The sequence below is a fragment of the Lygodium microphyllum genome, chromosome 9, assembly GCF_053477565.2.
Source record: "Lygodium microphyllum isolate KBCC chromosome 9, Lygodium_microphyllum_v1.1.10, whole genome shotgun sequence".
NCBI classification, from domain to species: Eukaryota; Viridiplantae; Streptophyta; class Polypodiopsida; order Schizaeales; family Lygodiaceae; genus Lygodium; species Lygodium microphyllum.
This window is the reverse complement of record NC_141143.1, coordinates 8,853,238-8,871,159: the sequence shown is the minus strand read 5'-3', so window position 1 is coordinate 8,871,159 and position 17,922 is coordinate 8,853,238. Positions and strand designations below refer to the sequence as shown.

General features: G+C 40.8%; 1 protein-coding gene across 7 annotated transcripts; it reads left to right on the top strand.

The window, feature by feature from the left end:
- The first annotated feature begins 12,281 nt into the window (after positions 1-12,281).
- Positions 12,282-16,893, top strand: LOC148030799 (uncharacterized). Of its 7 annotated transcripts, XR_015691815.1 has the most exons (10): positions 12,282-12,629; positions 13,189-13,396; positions 13,896-13,986; positions 14,058-14,194; positions 14,284-14,527; positions 14,641-14,748; positions 14,857-15,039; positions 15,090-15,463; positions 15,553-15,580; positions 16,025-16,122. XR_015691815.1 is itself a non-coding variant. In XM_087684324.1 (9 exons), exons 1-9 carry the CDS (start codon positions 12,401-12,403, stop codon positions 16,498-16,500), a joined length of 1,905 nt encoding a protein of 634 aa, XP_087540450.1. In that variant the 5' UTR covers positions 12,285-12,400; the 3' UTR covers positions 16,501-16,893. The 7 variants fall into 7 exon arrangements, 5 of the variants coding, with proteins under 5 accessions (XP_087540450.1, XP_087540454.1, XP_087540451.1 ...); XR_015691814.1 differs by lacking the exon at positions 16,025-16,122 and having other exon boundaries at positions 15,553-15,995; XM_087684324.1 differs by lacking the exon at positions 15,553-15,580 and having other exon boundaries at positions 12,285-12,629; positions 15,090-15,318; positions 16,025-16,893.
- Positions 16,894-17,922: the final 1,029 nt, after the last annotated feature.

Sequence of the window (17,922 nt, the reverse complement as noted above, 5' to 3'; positions counted from 1 at the left end):
GATGGGGACGCCTGTCCTTTTCGGGCGTTTCATTAATTTAGTGTGTACATGGGTGATTCCATAGTGGGTGATTCCGCAAAATGCATATTAAATTAATAAACGTTTATGAGTTAAGAGTGCGCACTCGTAATAAATTAAGGTTAGGATTTATTTCTAACCAGTTGATTTATTTATGTAGCTGAAGACTGCTAGGTATTCACTTTTGTCGGTTTAATTGTATTATTTTACTAATGATTGTGAATGCTTCAGTTGATGTGTAGAGATAACAGCAGTGGCGGAGAAAAGCATTGGAGGATAGCGAGTATACGATTTATAGATTATATTCTGATAGGCGCCACGCCTATATTTTGTTATGCCTATTTATTGAGGCATCGATTATTTATTATTATTTTGTATGCGCATGGGCGCATGGTTATGTTATTTCTATTTGGACATTGTATTGGGCGTGCCAGACTCTTTGGGCACCGTCCATTAGCTTTATTCCTATTTTTGTGTTAAAGCAAACTCAAAAGCTAAAAGCTTGCTATATTTTTGTAAATTGGGCTATTATTAAGCATGAAGATGAAATATACATAAAAATACATGCTTTGTGAAGTGCTCACATAAGGCATGGGGCGAGATTGCACCCAATTGGTCTCTTGCTCTTGTCGTTCATGCTTTTTACCTTGTAACTTGTGGCAAAAGTAGAGTTCATTGTTCTTGGGGACCTTCCGGCATTCACTACATGAGCATACAACGTCCAATCTGCGCACCAGTGGTATCAGAGCGAAGCTGAGATCAAGAGCTTCCAATCGCTACCCATCTCGTGCGAAGGCGGAGCTCCTGGAACGATCGGGCTCTACGGTCAATCTCGTCGCGAACCGTCGATACATGCAGACTTCTGGCGATCAAGAACCCTTGTTTCCATCATTGGATCGCGAAGGACCGGGCTACAGAGACGGAGGAGTACTCCTATATGTCCTTCATCAAGTCGTGGAAAAACAGTGAGAAATCCTCCATAGCCAATCTTTTTAATAAGCTTAATAATAAAGCTTATAAGCTTTAAGAAGCTTAAAAGCTTTGAATCAAACCGCGAGGTATCTGAGGACGTCATGATTTTTTCGCGACGTCAGCAAAATGCCCCCCCCCCACGATTTACGATTTTTCCTAGGCTAAGCTAAAAAGCTTAGTTACCCAAGTTGCAAGACATACAAGTCTCTCAGATCCAGCAAGTACTGCAAGTCTGCAAAGTTCAGATTCAACAAGTCTCTCAAGTCTAAATTCTGCAAGTCAGTTAAATCGACTAAGTTCTGCAAGTCTACAACTCTGCAAGTCACATAAGTCTGCAACTCTGCAAGTTAGACTAGTCAACTGGAGTCAGAACTGACTTGTGATCAAAACTCCTAGAAGGACTGTTCCTGCACAGAAACTCCGAAGTGCAAGGTTGTTCATTGGAAGGTACTCTATCCATACGCAGGTTTGCTGAAGCATTTTCAGCATACGAAGAAGGATAAATCGCAGATTTTCCGAAGATTGAGAAAGCCATACCCAAAAACACATAAGCCTTGTATTCCCGAACTTGAGCTACGCTCATCCTGCTAACTTGATTTTGAGTGAGAAAGGTCTTTTGAGTTTTGCAGGATGACGGAACCGCATATGGATGATCTTATGGCTGAAGGCGACTTACCTGAACCTACGATGGAGCAAAAGCTAGACTTAATCATGATGCAATTGGAAGAAGAACGAAGGGCTAGGCAAGCATTGCAAGCTCAACTGGCAAATTTACAAAGAGCATCTACCGACAAAGAAGAACCTCAAGCTGAAGATCTTATTCGAAGTACCATCGACGCAACTCTTGAAGCTCAAACCATCCGCAAGGAATCAAAGATAAGTAAAAGAAGTTTCGAATTCCGTACTTTCAATGGCATACGAGAAGGAAAAACTATTCTAGCATTCATTAGTCAGTTTGATGACTATTTCCATGAGGAAACCTATGCAGAAAAAGATAAAATCAAGTGTGTCACTAATCATTTAGTAGACAGAGCATCTCTTTGGTGGACTGTAGTACGCAAGAGCATAGATTATCCTGATACTTGGGAGAATTCCAAGAAGAAGTTCATGCAGAATTTCCTTCCACCACAATTTCATGAGAAAGCTATTAAGCAATGGGATCTTCTCCAGCAACGGGATCGTGAGCCTATACCTCAGTATACAGAGCGTTTTTGGAATGCATTACTCTAGCTATGCATGCTTGAAGACGTACCTGAAGCGACACACAAGCGCAAGTATATGTCTGGACTCCTTGGGCATTACTACGCTGAAGTTAACATGTTCAAGCCTGCTACCCTTGAAGACGCCATTTCACTAGCTCACGACACTGAAGATAAGTTACGAGGTGGAGACAGACGTCCACAGCAATTCCAAGTCAATGGTAACTATGGATCTAAACAATTCAATTCCGATTTTAGAATATTTAGTCCAAGTCGTTTCTCTTCATCATCTTTCCGCAAAAATTGGGCAAAACCACCTGCATTACCATCCAATGCCAATCAAAATTCCAAGCCAATTCCACAGCCAAACCCTAATGTACCTAGACTTCCCGCCATTGCAAACAATGTAACCAAAGCCAAGCCAATAGTATGCTATAAATGCCACCAGTCTGGACATCTAGCAGCAAATTGTCATTCAAAGAAGCCACCTGCCCATATCAACTACCTTGGAGCAATGGACGAAGACGAACATGAAGATATGCCTGATTTCACTGAAGATGAGGACGACACTACTACTACTTCGGATACTTTGCCAGGTATGCCTACTCCGCATTCTTTATTGACTATGAAATGTTTGGTGCATGGAAAGGAAAAGATTATTTTGCATGATGACGGTAGTACTCATGATTTTATTTCAGGAAAATTAGTAAAAGAATTGAAGTTACAGACTGTACATACGCATTACCGCATCAAAGCTGCATTCTTAGGCACTAGGTATAATGGTACACATGAAGTGCAAGATTTAGAGATTCAAATTGGTCAATACACTGAAATAAGAAATTTCCTAGTTGTTCCATTACAGTCGAGTGACATTATTTTAGGTATGCCTTGGCGTCACTAGCATAACCCAAATATAGACTATTCCACACACTCAATGAATATTAATTTTCAAGGAAAATCTATTACATTATATGGTATGCATGCATCTAATGTTTTCCACTGCTTTCGCATACTCAAGCTAAACGTGTATTATGCAAGAGTAGTAAATCCTATCTCATTTGGGTGAATGAATTGCAAGTAAAGGAAAATCATATGCACCCTAGGCATAAAGAATTTCTTGCATATTTTAAGGATTGTTTTGCAGAAGACCTACCACCTGGTTTACCTCCTTCACGTCCAGAAGACCATAAGATAGATTTGATCCCTGGCACACAACCACCTTGTAAAGCACCATATAGGCATAACCAGATAGAGCAAAAAGAAATTCAGAGTCAAGTTGAAGAATTACTAAATAGAGGATTGATTCGACCTAGCAGTTCTCCATTCGGTGCACCTGTTCTGTTAGTCAAGAAAAAGAATAATACCTATCGTATGTGCATTGACTATCGAGCTTTAAATAAGATCACTGTAAAGAATAGGTATCCAATTCCTAGAGTTGATGACCTTATGGACAAAGTGCAAGGATCTGCTATATTTAGTAAAATAGACCTTAAGTCTGGTTATCATCAGGTGAGACTAGATAAGTCTGACATATTCAAGACTGCATTTAGAACACAGTTTGGTCATTACGAATTTTTAGTGATGCCATTTGGATTGACTAATACACCTGCTATGTTTAGTAGAATGATGAACCGTATATTTCTGAAATATCAGTATTGTGTAATTGTCTTCTTTGATGATATTTTGGTGTTTAGTCAAAATGAGAAAGAACATTATGAGCATTTGTCATTGGTTTTTCAGTTATTGAAAGAAAATCAACTGTATGCAAATCCTGAAAAGAGTGAATTCTTTAAAACAGAAATTGAGTATTTAGGTCATATTGTATCATCTGATGGAATTAAAGTTGACCCTAAGAAAATAGATGCAATATTAAATTGGCCTGTACCTAAAAACATGCATGAGTTACGCTCATTCCTTGGTCTTGCTAGTTTCTATAGGAAGTTTGTACGTAATTTTTCATTACTTGCTTTACCATTAACCAAACTTCTGAAGAAAGGAATTGTTTATCATTGGTCTGAAAATCAACAGAAATCCTTTGACTTACTGAAACATGCATTAACCCATGCTCATGTTCTACAGTTGCTTGATTTTAATAGACCATTCTTTCTAGTAGTGACCGATGCTAGTGGATCAGGAATAGGAGTTGTACTTATGCAAGACAATCATCCTATAGCCTATTCTAGTTGTAAGTTGAAACCCTCTGAGCTGAAATATTCCACATATGACAAAGAACTATTAGCAGTTGTACAAGCATTAAGACAGTGGAAACACTACTTAATGGGTTCAGAATTTATGATTAAGACTGATCAGCAAAGTATTAGACATTTACTTAGCCAACCTCAAATCTCTGACCGGCATATGTTAGATATGATCAATGCCCCACCCTCATTAGGTGCTACCAATGATCCATGGTGCTCAAAGTTGTAAGGCCCCCATTATGAGGAGAAGCCAAATGTGAGCCCGGACATTGGTTGAGTCCTGACTTGTATATCAGATGAGGTCTATGTGACCGGATGGCAAAAAGATGATTGTTGTGGGTCTAATCTTTGGGTTAGACGGAGTGGTTAAGCTATTAGCAACTCGAGGCGCATTGTATCGAGTTACGGTGTAAGGGAGTTAAAAGGGGTCCCTATTGTGGGGTCTGGGGGCCGCAGAAGCGGCCCCTGGCTGGGGGGGTCCCAGGGGGGCTAGCGGCCCCTTTGGCGGGGGTCCGGGGGCAGCGCCCCCGGCCCGATGGTAAAGGGAATATTCCCTGGCCGACTAGTGGAGGCTCATATGGTAGATCGAGTCAGCAGGCCGACCTAACGACCTTCGCGGGCTATAAAAGCTAAACCCCTTTGCAGCCATCACTCACTCATCTTTCACCCAGTCAGAGTTGTTGTTTCAGCTAGCCTTAAGCTCTTCACCTATCTTCTGTCTAGATCGCCATCTAAGCTTCACACAGTGGAAGCACGCGGGTGGATAGAGCCATCTTTGTATCAGTTGTTTGGAGTCAAAGAATTTACTGATTCTCCTCTTATCTGTTGTGTACTCTCTATCTCTTTCTCAGATTCTGTTCGCTGCGCCCTGTAATATTTTATACATATCAAATGGGCCTCCTTTATTCAGAGTTTTCATCCTATCATTCAATACCAACCTGGAAAAGAAAATGTAGTGACTGATGCATTGAGTAGAAGACCTACCATTCATAATATTTATGTTATATATTTTGATTCTTTGATTGCTATGAAAGATACATATCATCAGGATATTACTTTTCATGCTGATTGGAATAAATTAGTTCAAAATAATTTGATTCCTATTGATTCATTGTCATATAATGATGGATTTATGTTTTATGAAAAGAGATTGTGTGTTACAATTCCATTCCGATCTTTTGTTTTGAATGAAATTCATTGTCTCCCATATCAAGGTCATAGAGGTATCATATCTACATTACATACATTAACTGAAGATTTTTATTGGCCACATATGGATGCTGATGTATCTAACTTTGTTTCTGAATGTTTGATTTGTCAAAGAGTTAAGAGACATCATGGTAAACAGTATGGATTACTTATGCCTTTGTCTATTCCATCTAAACCTTGAGAACAAATTTCTATGGATTTCATTACTAGTTTACCTAATACTAAATCTAACCATGATATGATTTGGATAGTCGTAGATAGATTTAGTAAACAATCATATTTCATTCCATGTAAAAAAACTTTAACAGCATCACAAGCAGCACAATTGTTTTTGAAAACTGTTTTTACTAACCATGGATTGCTAAAAGTTATTATTTCAGATCGTGATTCTAGATTTTATAACAACTTTTGGATTACCCTGTTTACTAACCTAGGCACAAAGATTGATTTCTCATCTGCATTTCATCCAGAAACTAATGGACAAACAAAAGCCACTAACAGCACAATTTTAGATCTTTTACGTGCATATACTATCTCTAAACCACAGACATGGGACACACATTTGCATTTATTACAATTTGCATATAACAATACACCACACACATCTACAAAGAAAGCACCGTTTGAAGTGATTTATGGATATAGATTATCTACACATGTTGCATCTTTGTCAAATAGAATTCAAAGTGTTGATGATATTGCTAGTATGCATAACACTATTTTTGATGAAGTTAAAGATATGATTGCCAAAGCCTAGCAATCATATACCAAACAAGCCAACAAGAAAAGGCAAGCAATGAATTTCAAAGTGGATGATTATGTTTGGTTGAGAATAGAAAAACGTAGACTACAAAGTGTAGATAGACATCCACTTGTGAAATTAGCCCCTAGATTCTATGGACCATTTAGGATCATTCATAAAATAAATGACAATGCATTCAAGTTAGAATTACCACCTCATTGGAAAATTCACGATACATTTCACATTAGTTTATTGAGACCATTTAGAGGCCAATTACCTCTACACCCTGTTTATGAAAACCCATCTTTATTAGAGGAAGAGACTGAAATACTTGAACCAGAAGCTATCATAGACACTGACTTCATGACCACTAGAACTGACCGAAGATATTCTAGATATCTAGTTAAATTTAAGAACCATCCTGTAGAGGAAGCACAATGGATGCACGCTAGAGACTTAAATACTTTCCCCACTCTGTTAGCTCCACATTGAGCTAATAGCAATTGAGGTCAATTGCTATCCCACCCCGGGGGTATGATGCCAAGAGGCATACTTCACGGTGGATTCCGTGCCACGGTGGATTCCGTGAGGTTTTACGATGGATTCCGTAAACTTTGATGACCGGGGCTCATACACAAAGTGGATTCTTTGTGCGAGAAGTTGATGGGAATGCCTGTCCTTTTCGGGCGTTTCATTAATTTAGTGTGTACATGGGTGATTCCATAGTGGGTGATTTCGCAAAATGCATATTAAATTAATAAACGTTTATGAGTTTAGAGTGCGCACCCGTAATAAATTAAGGTTAGGATTTATTTCTAACCAGTTGATTTATTTATGTAGCTGAAGACTGCTAGGTATTCACTTTTGTCGATTTAATTGTATTATTTTACTAACGATTGTGAATGCTTCAGTTGATGTGTAGAGATAACAGCAGTGGCGGAGGAAAGCATTGGAGGATAGGGAGTATACGATTTATGGTTTATATTCTGATAGGTGCCACGCCTATATTTTGTTGTGCCTATTTATTGAGGCATCGATTATTTATTATTATTTTATATGCGCATAGGCCCACGGTTATGTTATTTCTATTTGGACATTGTATTGGGCGTGCCAGACTCTTTGGGCACCGTCCATTAGCTTTATTCCTATTTTTGTGTTAAAGCAAACTCAAAAGCTAAAAGCTTGCTATATTTTTGTAAATTGGACTATTATTGAGCATGAAGATGAAATATACATAAAAATACATGCTTTGTGAAGCACTCACACAAGGCATGGGGGGAGATTGCACCCAATTGGTCTCTTGCTCTTGTCGTTCATGCTTTTTACCTTGTAACTTGTGCAAAAAGTAGAGTTCATTGTTCTTGGGGACCTTCCGGCATTCACTACGCGAGCATACAACGTCCAATTTGCGCACCACTGAGAAGCTTTAATACTTCAAGACTATGCTTGAAGTTCACGAGCTCATGTTGAGCTTGAGGGGGAGTATTGAGATGTCAAGCTCTACATGAGCTGGCATCCACTACATGCCTTAGTAATGTGGCACGATATGATTCATTGGCATGTTAGGCGACTGACATGAGGATGCGCTAGTGATTCTATAGTCGGACTACACCCACGTAGTCCATTCTTGGTTATGGCACATTTATTGTGCCTCCTTCTCTTTCCCAGCAAGTTCACACTTAATGACCACATGTATATTTATTGCGGTACTTTCATATTAGTCTTTTATCATGTTGTAGACTTAATTTTTTTTAGTAGAAGAAGAAGAAAGAAAAAGAATAAGTTTCCAGCCCTATCTCTATGTGTGCTCAAGTCTCCATTGCTTTTCTATGTGTGTATGTGTGTGTGCGCTCTTGGGTACTTCACATCACTCCCCTATTGTATGTTTTCAATACACACATGTAATGTGAAAACAATGTGTGGCCTACATCTCACATTCATGTTTCCTCCTTTTGGTGCTAAAGAGTTGCAGTGCGGATTTAGTGATGTGCTATCGAAGGCTCCAACATAATCTTGGAAAAGCTCCACTTATTGGGTTTGGTTTGGAGACTAGAAAACTTGATTTCAAGACTTGGCCGGCCATGTTGAAAAGTTCTAGCCAGGGACTCAAACTCTGATTGGAACTCAAATGGGGCCTCAAACATAGATTTTAGATCAACCCCAACCATTGAGTGCTCCTATTATGTTTGGTTAGTAGACCAGCAAACTTGATTTCAAGACCTAGCTAGCTATTCTAAAAAGTTTCAGTGTTGTCTAGCATACTTAACTACATGATTAGAGTGGCAAGTGAATGTGCAGTAGAAGTTGGATGCCTTGCGTCGGGAAGTGGCGGCCGTGCACCAAGACAACAATATTTTATGCAAGCAGGTTCCTTGCCAAACTACAAAATTTTGAGAGAAAAGGCAAAGCCTTTTCACCTACCAAGCAGCATAGTTGAATTTTTGTAGAATCTATTCAGGGCCGACTGCATTACACTATGATAGAAGCTATTGTGCTATGCTCCCAATTGGTCGGGATTGAAGATGAGCGCGATGCCATGCCTATTTCCTTGGAGGCTCTAGAGTCTTTACAGCATCATTCCATGCTTAGCTACAAGAAGAGGGGAGGAGGTTGTATGATGTCTCCATGCCAAATTGCAAGATCCATGTGCTTAGTCGTCTCCCATTCCCTCAATGATGTAGACCTAGATGTGGATGCCCTGATATAGATTTAATATCTTTTGTCCATGGGTCCATTAGCTTAGCAGGTACCTACTTCTACTATAACGGTTCCCCCTACCTTGGTCCTTGCCATGTCTCCTTATGCTTGGTTCATGGCACAACTCTAGCTAGTTGATGGTTTTGGATCCCTTCCACACTTCTTGAGATCCAGCCGAGTCCAGCGACCCCTACTTAGCCTAGCAAAGATCTTTTTGTGGATAAAATGGGTAAGGGTAAAATGCTAGTTCCGGGGAGCCGATTTATCTTAGTGACGATGATGATCGCCCTCTTCCTATGAGCTTCTCGGATGTCTTTGACTTCACTTTAGGTGGAAGTTCAGATAACCCCAACTTGGAGCTGCTATTGCCGGAGCATTGCAAAGTCATGGAAGGCTAGAATGTCGACCTGCAAGAGCGTCTAAAGGCGGATGCTCAGCAATTTCTTGTGGATGTGGACACTAAAGTGGCCTATCTGCTCAAGCACATTCCATCAGAGATTCGCAAGAAGGTTGCGACTCGTATGCAGAATACTATTATCCCTCTTCCTTCAACTGGGTTCTTCTGCAGAATACAAACTCGTTCCATCAGGAAGTGCTCTCAACTAATGTAGTTACAAGGAAGGGAAGGCTAACTGCAGTAGAAGCTTTGTCTTCTAAACGTATGATGTGGATACATAAGATAGAGGAAAGCTTTACGCAGTAGATGTAGCATATTGAGCATCTAGAGCGGCATCTAGCCATGAACCTCTGCAGACCGAAACCAATTACAACAGGATGTTTTGGATGCGGCATGGGTCATTGAGGCTCTGGCTTCTTTATAATGTTCTGCAATTGCCTCTTTAGAACAGGATTGTCCTGTGGATGCAGAAAAATCATCTCAACTATCCTCTGTTTCCACTACCACCTCATCAGCTTGTTGGGCCTCTTCCAATGAGAAATTGGCCTCCTCCTCTGGTTGGCCAAGTTGCACATCAAGGACAAGGGTCTTCAGGTTCTATTCTTGCTCCGTTGCATCCTGCATTTCCACTCCAAGTTCCTCCTCATGCTGCTCATGTTCCTATGCAAGTTGTACCTCTTGTAGTCCTTGCACAAACTCCCTTGGTGGTTGTTCCAGATGAGCCAACACTGGATGACCAAGGTAACATTGAAGGCTCACTATAGCAATGGGTTCGAGTCCATTGTGCATGCCATGTGTTGGGTGCTAGACATCGGAAGCGCCAGATGGATCGCATGCTGGATGGACTAAAGTCCAAAGAGTCATGATTTGATAGTTGTGTCTTCTGGAATTTGCCAATTGAGCATTGTAGCTTTAACAAAAAATACATGTACTTTGCATTCTCATGCAAAATATTCAATGAAGCAATCATCTAACCAAGTGGTTTATCAACTTCACATGTGTTGAGCTTGCCATCTCAATACTTAGTTGTAACATTTTGGTCTAGTAACTTTACATCCTTTGCATTATTTCCTTCAATGTAGTCCCAATAACCTTTACCCATAAGGAAATTGGTCAATTTGAGCTTTCAAGCATTGAAGTTATCCTTATCACTAACAATCTATTAAATCCCTCAAACATTGTACAATAGAACCCGAAAATCTATTACTATCAATAGCCTATTAATTTAGGTAAATTATCACCTATACTTGCATCCATATAAATACAACATGCATCAGCTATAATATTTGACAATCTGCAAATACTATCTACCAAACCCAACACCTCAACTTGTTTGTGAAATGACAAGGTTTTTAGAATTCTTGAACTTTGGAATGGATGCCAAATGTGTCCAAAACACAAATTTGACCGCATAGGCCCAAACTAGAGATCCTTTACACTTCCTTAGCCACTCCAAGCATGAAGACAACTCATCAATGAGGGATCATATAAGAGAGATCTCTACGTGTGTGCTCCACAAGAAGGCTTTCTCGTAGACTCTCCTACTAGTAGTTCTCAACTCCTTGCTTGGGTGAGGCTCTAATACCATGAAAAGATAGGGAAAGAGAGGAGAGCTAGAGTTCTTGCAAGACACACACAACACATAGAATGCACGCAAGATAAGGAAGTTGAAAACCCTATTCTTTCTTCTTCTTCTTCTTCTCCATAATAATAGTCTACCAAAGATAAATGGAAAATACAAATGAGTAATATACGAGTAGTCCATTGTGTGAACATGTTAAGTGAAAGAATAACTAGATGGATATCCCATAACTCAAGTAGGTAGAGTAACTAATGTCTAGTTGTAGAGTATCACTAGAAGAATATCCCACAGCAGGTACCAACCACACCAATGATCAACCATGCTAGTGATGAATGTGGAAACAATCATCTAGGTACATGTGAGTCAACTTGTGATAAGCTTACGACCTCAACATAGAGCAAGTTACATCATGGTTTGGTTGACTATTGAGAGCCTTATTTAAGGTGAGTATGTATGTATGTATATGTATTCCTATGCACATGCATACTTACGTAGGTAAACTATTCTTATTTGATGCAATGCAGCACTTAAACATATGCATTACTTAGCTGATTTGTAAATGTGTTTTATGTGTCTAATTTGAGGGACTAAATTGATCGTTTTTAGCATTTTACATTTATATAGGAGTCGTCATTCATTATAGTTATGGGTTTTGAGATTCAACTCTTATTGTTTACAGGAGTCAAGAGTCTATATAAAGTTAATCTTCTTTGGCCTATTGATTAACAATTATCTTTATATTGACACCATGGCTACGATTTAAATCCAGCTATGTAGTATATACCCCACTATAATCTTTCTATGAAGGTTCTTAAGAGAACTTAACCATAAGATTTTGGGGGTTGGTAGTTGATAGGTGTTGGAGGGAGGTGAGAAAGGCTTGTTTGCACATGAGAGTATGTGTGCTCTCGTAAGATTCTCAGACTAGATAACACTGATCAAAGCCCACTACAAATATAGAATGAGCTCCTTGATTCCTTTCAAATGGCCTCTACCTTGACACAAGCTCATCTAACTAGCTCATGTGAGTGCTTTTTAAGAAGCAACATGAACCATGACAAGGCCCCTTTGAGTATTATACATTACATGTTGTGGCCTCTCTTAAGGATACGTCCTTGTGTCCAACCACTACATCCTACTTTTCTACTAAAGCTTACACTTCTTCTCTCCTCTCAAGTACTATGGGAATTGGGAAAGGCATATCCCAAAGTTCAAAAGGAACAATGAATCAATCATGAAAAATTTGATACTTTAGTATTATTCTTAAAATTGCTTTGATAGGCATCCTCACCAAAGAAAATAGAAGGATCTTGTAAGCGTGACTGCCTGTCATATGACGCTGAGAATTCTAGGCAATGTTTGCCTCTCTCCTGGTGAGGAGACACAATGATGCACTCAATTATGGCAGTTGTGGCTGTATGGATCATCTCCATCGCCCCCAGCACTACAGTGTGCACTCCCTTGGTGGACTACAGAGACTCCACCCTCCCAATTCAGCTCAGGGTTGAGAGCCTGCTAGCCCGCATGACCCTCCCTGAGAAAATCGGGCAAATGCTGCAGGTCACACGCTCTACCGCAGCCCAGGACCCCTCTCTCATCACACAGTACTTCATTGGTAAATCTTATTCTCTCTGAATTTCTGTGTGATTGAATGTATCCACATGCTTGTAGTGCAATTACAGTAGTTCATTGGTAAATCCCATTCCCTCTGTGAATTTCTGAGTGATTGAATATAATGCATTCACGCGCATGCAGTGTAATTACAGTACTTTATTGGTAAATCCCATTCCCTCTGTGAATTTCTGTGTGATTGAATGTATACACATGCATGCAGTGCAATTACAGTATTTCACTGGTAAATCCCATTCTCTCTGTGAGTTTCTTGTGATTTAATGCATCCATTCGCATGCATTGCAATTACTGTAGAAGGCTCCATGCTTGCGTATTGTGCGATTTTGTGGAGTTTCAGGGGGTTTTGATGCTCTACACACATATGGCTGTTCCTAAAACATGTGGGAAACTGAACATAATCAGATGAGTGTGCCGTTGATAGAAGCTAGTGCAGAATGTGTTTATCATTTGGCTGAATTAAGCTTTGCTAACGTATGCATGAATATAGCTCGTCATAGTTTGCTCCTATACTTCCTGCTCACATGGATATCCAATGCATCCAGGAAGTGTGCTGAGTGGTGCAAGGAGCCCTGCCCCCAAGCCATTTGCATCCCCGAGTGAATGGGCAGACATGGTGGATGGTTTTCAAAAGCAAGCTTTGAGAACCAGGCTAGCAATCCCCCTTTTGTATGGCATCGATGCTGTACATGGGCATAACAGCGTATTTGGAGCAACCATCTTCCCTCACAACATTGGTTTGGGATGCACCAGGTAGCAATGGCTAATCAGAACACTTTTGTTTACAGAACTCATTTCTCTTACATGCAAGCAAGAGAAAAGCTCTACATTTTGTCTCTAATCTACCAGAAACAAGGGAGAACTTATGGTGGAAGTAAACATCTAAACAACATGCAACGTAGCCTCCTTTGGCCACAAAGCTGGCCAAAACATCATAATATCTAAAGCAACATAATCGAAGAACAATTAAGACTGACAGCCTCTTTCAGCAAGACAATAGATCAAATGACCAGCACCTTAACGAGTCCCTGAGAAGTTTGAGCACTCTCAGTTGGGCAGACGTTACTTCATAACAAACTTTTTCTCTCAACATGTGCATCAGTTAAATCCACACATCTGACCTTCCATAGTTGCATGCAATAAATGTTCAAAAAGGCATCTACATGTGGCTAATCTAGTATGCTGTATCTTATACATTAAGTTAACCAGATTTCCGTGCATATATCAACTCAAAAATATATTCTTCTGGCAGAGATCCTGATCTGATAAGAAGAATAGGTGCTGCTTCTGCATTGGAAGTCAGGGCCACTGGAATCCCTTACATCTTTGCTCCATCCCTATCTGTAAGATCTCAAGGTTGAGAGTAAGGATTAATGAAACACTAAAGATCTTAACAAATGATGATGTTGTGTAGGTTTGCCGGCATCCTAGCTGGGGCCGCTGCTATGAGAGCTTCAGTGAGGACCCTGAACTTGTAAAAAATATGACAGAAGTAATCATTGGCCTACAAGGGCGACCATCAAAATCTGGCTATCCTTCCGCAATAGCTCAGTAAGTTGCAACTTTGCAGGTAATAAGTATAAGCAAGGTGTTCCCTTTTCATATTGAAAACTTGTAAGTTGCTACTTGCCTTGCTTCAGAAATAAAGTGATAGCAACTGCAAAGCATTATTTGGGTGACGGAGGAACTGTAGGAGGCATGGATAAGAACAATACCGTGAACAGTTTCAAAAGACTGGCTGATATTCATTTGGCACCCTACTTGGAGGCCATTGCCAAAGGAGTGAACTCTATCATGGTCTCTTACTCTAGTTGGAAAGGAATTAAGATGCACGGGAACCGCTTTCTACTCTCACATGTTCTTAAGCACCAGCTGGGTTTTATGGTACAACACAAGTCTGCATGTTTTATGCTAAAATGCTTACCACCAGTAATTCGAATTTCCAAGATACCGCATACATAGTGGACCCACTGAACTTACCTAGTTGTGGATGATAGCAGGGTTTTGTCATCTCAGACTTCCGAGGGATTGATATGTTAACCACCCCTGCAGATGCTAATTTCAGCTACTCTATCAATACTGCCATTAATGCTGGTATTGACATGGTGAGGCACTTCTGTTCCTTGGCCGGTCAGATTGATGAAACATGCCACGTGCCATTCTGATGTGCTAACTCTGCAGAAAATGTATTTTATTTTTTCAATGCCCTGCAGGTAATGCAACCCATCAGTATTCAGGCATTTGTCAGCAATATGACAGCTCAAGTTCATTCAAGCCAGATATCTATGAGAAGAATCAATGATGCTGTGCGTCGAATCCTAGGTGCAAAGTTCCGTGCAGGGTTATTTGAAGCACCCATGGCCACACGCCCCTACTTGAACATGGTTGGAGCCAAGGTATAAGAGCCCTTCTGTCACACTATGAACCCTTATTTAGCCTACTCAAGGTATATTTGGATTCAATGTGTAGGCAGGCACACAGGCAGCTTGCAAGAGAAGCAGTAAGAAAGTCATTAGTGCTACTGAAGAATGGAAAGTCGCCACATAGACCACTTCTGCCACTTAGCAAAAGTGCCCATCGAATTCTTGTAGCAGGCAGCCATGCAAATGATATAGGTAACCAATGTGGTGGCTGGACGATTGATGTGGATGGTGCTAGTGGAAACATCACCGGAGGTACTGTAACATCTCCAAGCACAGCACCCCCTCTCCTTTGTGTGCACGCACATGCACATGAATGTGTGCATGTGCACAATGCAGGCCTGTGATAGATGTTGGGATGCCTTGAGGACATGGTGGTCATCATGGTAACCTTGTTCAGGTGCTTACTTCATTTCATTTGGGGGATGCGTAAACATGTCTAAGCAACATATTCTAAGGGAGTATTGGGCTCTTACGGTGATGATGCAGGATAGTCCTAATGAGGGTTCGAAACCAGGTACTTTTCAGCAATGTGGACATGGGCCAACTACCAATCGGGAGAGAACTGGAAAACTGAGTGCCAACCTCATTGGCACCCCAATCACAAGAAGTTTTTGACATTTCCCCATGTGGTAAAAGGGGATCTTTCCTCTTTTTTTCCCTACAGTATTCAACATCATGAGCTTCTGCTTGGGAGGCAGCACATACCTAGCTAGGTGTGGGTGAGGGCAGGGGACTGCCAGCCTGGGGGCGGCGGGCAGCCCCTTACCCCCAACCACTCCTAGCTAGGTGTATAGATCCTCACAGAAGCTCATGATGTTGTCGTAATTCACAATGTGGGAATTTGTCGAAAACTTCTTGTGGATATTTATCCTGGGCTATGCATATACAGTCTTTTATCAGTCTAATGTTACTGTTCTACATGAGGTGTGATATTCTATCATGAGAATTATGCCTGCAGGGACCACACTTCTTCAAGCTGTACGAAAAACGGTGAGCCCTTTGACCGAGGTCGTGTTCGAGAAAACAGTGAGGAATGCTTCCCTGATTGGGACAGGGTTTTCTTTGGCAATAGTGGCCGTGGGCGAGCTGCCTTATGCAGAGTCAGGGGGAGACAACAAGGACCTAACAGTACCTGAGGAAGGCCTAGGCACAATGACGCAGGTGTGTGGCGCCATGGAGTGTGTTGTGATCCTCATGTCAGGGAGGCCTTTGGTGGTGGAGCCTTACCTGCCCATCATGGGGGCCCTTGTGGCCGCCTGGCTTCCCGGAACAGAGGGTGGTGCTGGCATCACCGACGTCCTCTTTGGAGACCATGAATTCAGTGGGAGACTGTCAAGAACTTGGTTCAAAAGAGCCAGCCAGCTCCCCATGAATGTGGGTGACTCCCACTATGATCCCTTGTTTCCTTACGGATTTGGCCTGTCCATGAGATGAAAGCCAGCAGAGACACACTCAGACAAGATGCCCTTCTTACTAATCACAGGGGCCTCCCTTAAAGAGGGGTAAGGGTTATATATTTGACAACACTGAAGCAAAACAATATCATGAGGCCTAACGAGACAGCATAACAACCTGCAATACTGGGTAGATGCAGAAGTTTGAAAACTACATCGAGTTCCACACTTAGCCTAGGCTGGTGTTTGCGCGCTTTGTATTAGCAATCTCTCTCTTTCTTTCTCATTTATTCCCCCTCTTGCTCCCTCTTGGCCCTCCTATGCTCTCACGTGTCAAGATGAAAGGTTCTTTTTCGTGTATAATGGACCATGGAATAACACTTATTGTTTTGTAATTTGTGTTCTTAATCAATTATGCGAAAGTAATGTAGTACTTAAATGCATTTATTCTTTCTTGGTCATTGTTCAAATCAACTCTATAACATATTCTTCTATATCCTTCATAATATAGAATGCAATTCTTTACCTAGTCTATTGTGTAGCCTCCTCAAAAGCCTACATGGTTGTAGTATGATAATCCCACATCTTCTCTCCGTATATATTGAAAAAGCTGGAGCCTCAAAGAAAATTGTCCAAAAGTAGTCAAAAAACCCTTTGAGATACTCTCACTCTAGGAGGCTACCAAGTGATAGCTATCTTAGACATGAACTATTATCTATACGCGGACCATTGACAAAGAAAGGGTGGGAGGTCCTCTCTCTCTCTCTCTCTCTCTCTCTTTCTCTCTCTCTCTCAGCTATTGATAAAGCAAGGGTGGGACATTCTATAAACCCCCCCCCCTCGCCCTCGTAATGCACATATACTCAATCACTCACTCAACATGACACATAAAGCTAACACTACATATGAGAGCAAGGTATACTCTTGTATTATTCAATTATAGAAACAGTGTAACATAGCCACACCCCATGTCTACATAATGAAGTAGTGAAATGTACCACCCCTATTGGTCTCTGGGTACAACCTGTGTAGAAGGTGTGCATGGAAGGCATTGTGTATGTAGATGCTCTTTGGCAAGTCGGATAGGTGAGCTCATTCAAGACTTGGGTGATATGGTATGGTCTATAATACCTCTCATTGTGAACTTGGGGCTCATATTCTTTGGCAAGTACATATGCTTGGAATTAACAAAGACCATATCTCCCTTATTGAATAGAATTGCTTTGTGCTTCTTGTTGGCTTGTTTAGTCATGGTGATTTTTCTCTTTTCTAAACTTTGCTTGGCTGCTGCATTTCTCTCTCTCCATTTCCTTAATAAGTATTCTATATCATGATCTTCTTCTTTGGCAACTCAAAGGGGGTGTAACATGTTGCTGAATGGATTGAGCTATTGTAATGGAACTAGAGCACATCAAGGTACAAGGCCCAATCTTTTTGATCCACCTAGGCATAGTGTTTGAGG

Bases quoted from the DNA above. Each gene is read 5' to 3' on its own strand.
- LOC148030799 (XM_087684324.1), top strand. From the start codon at position 12,401: ATGATGCACTCAATTATGGCAGTTGTGGCTGTATGGATCATCTCCATC. The intron at 14,528-14,640 runs GTACAACACAAG...TGTGGATGATAG, and splicing joins AGCACCAGCTGGGTTTTATG to CAGGGTTTTGTCATCTCAGA. The intron at 14,749-14,856 runs GTGAGGCACTTC...AATGCCCTGCAG, and splicing joins TTAATGCTGGTATTGACATG to GTAATGCAACCCATCAGTAT.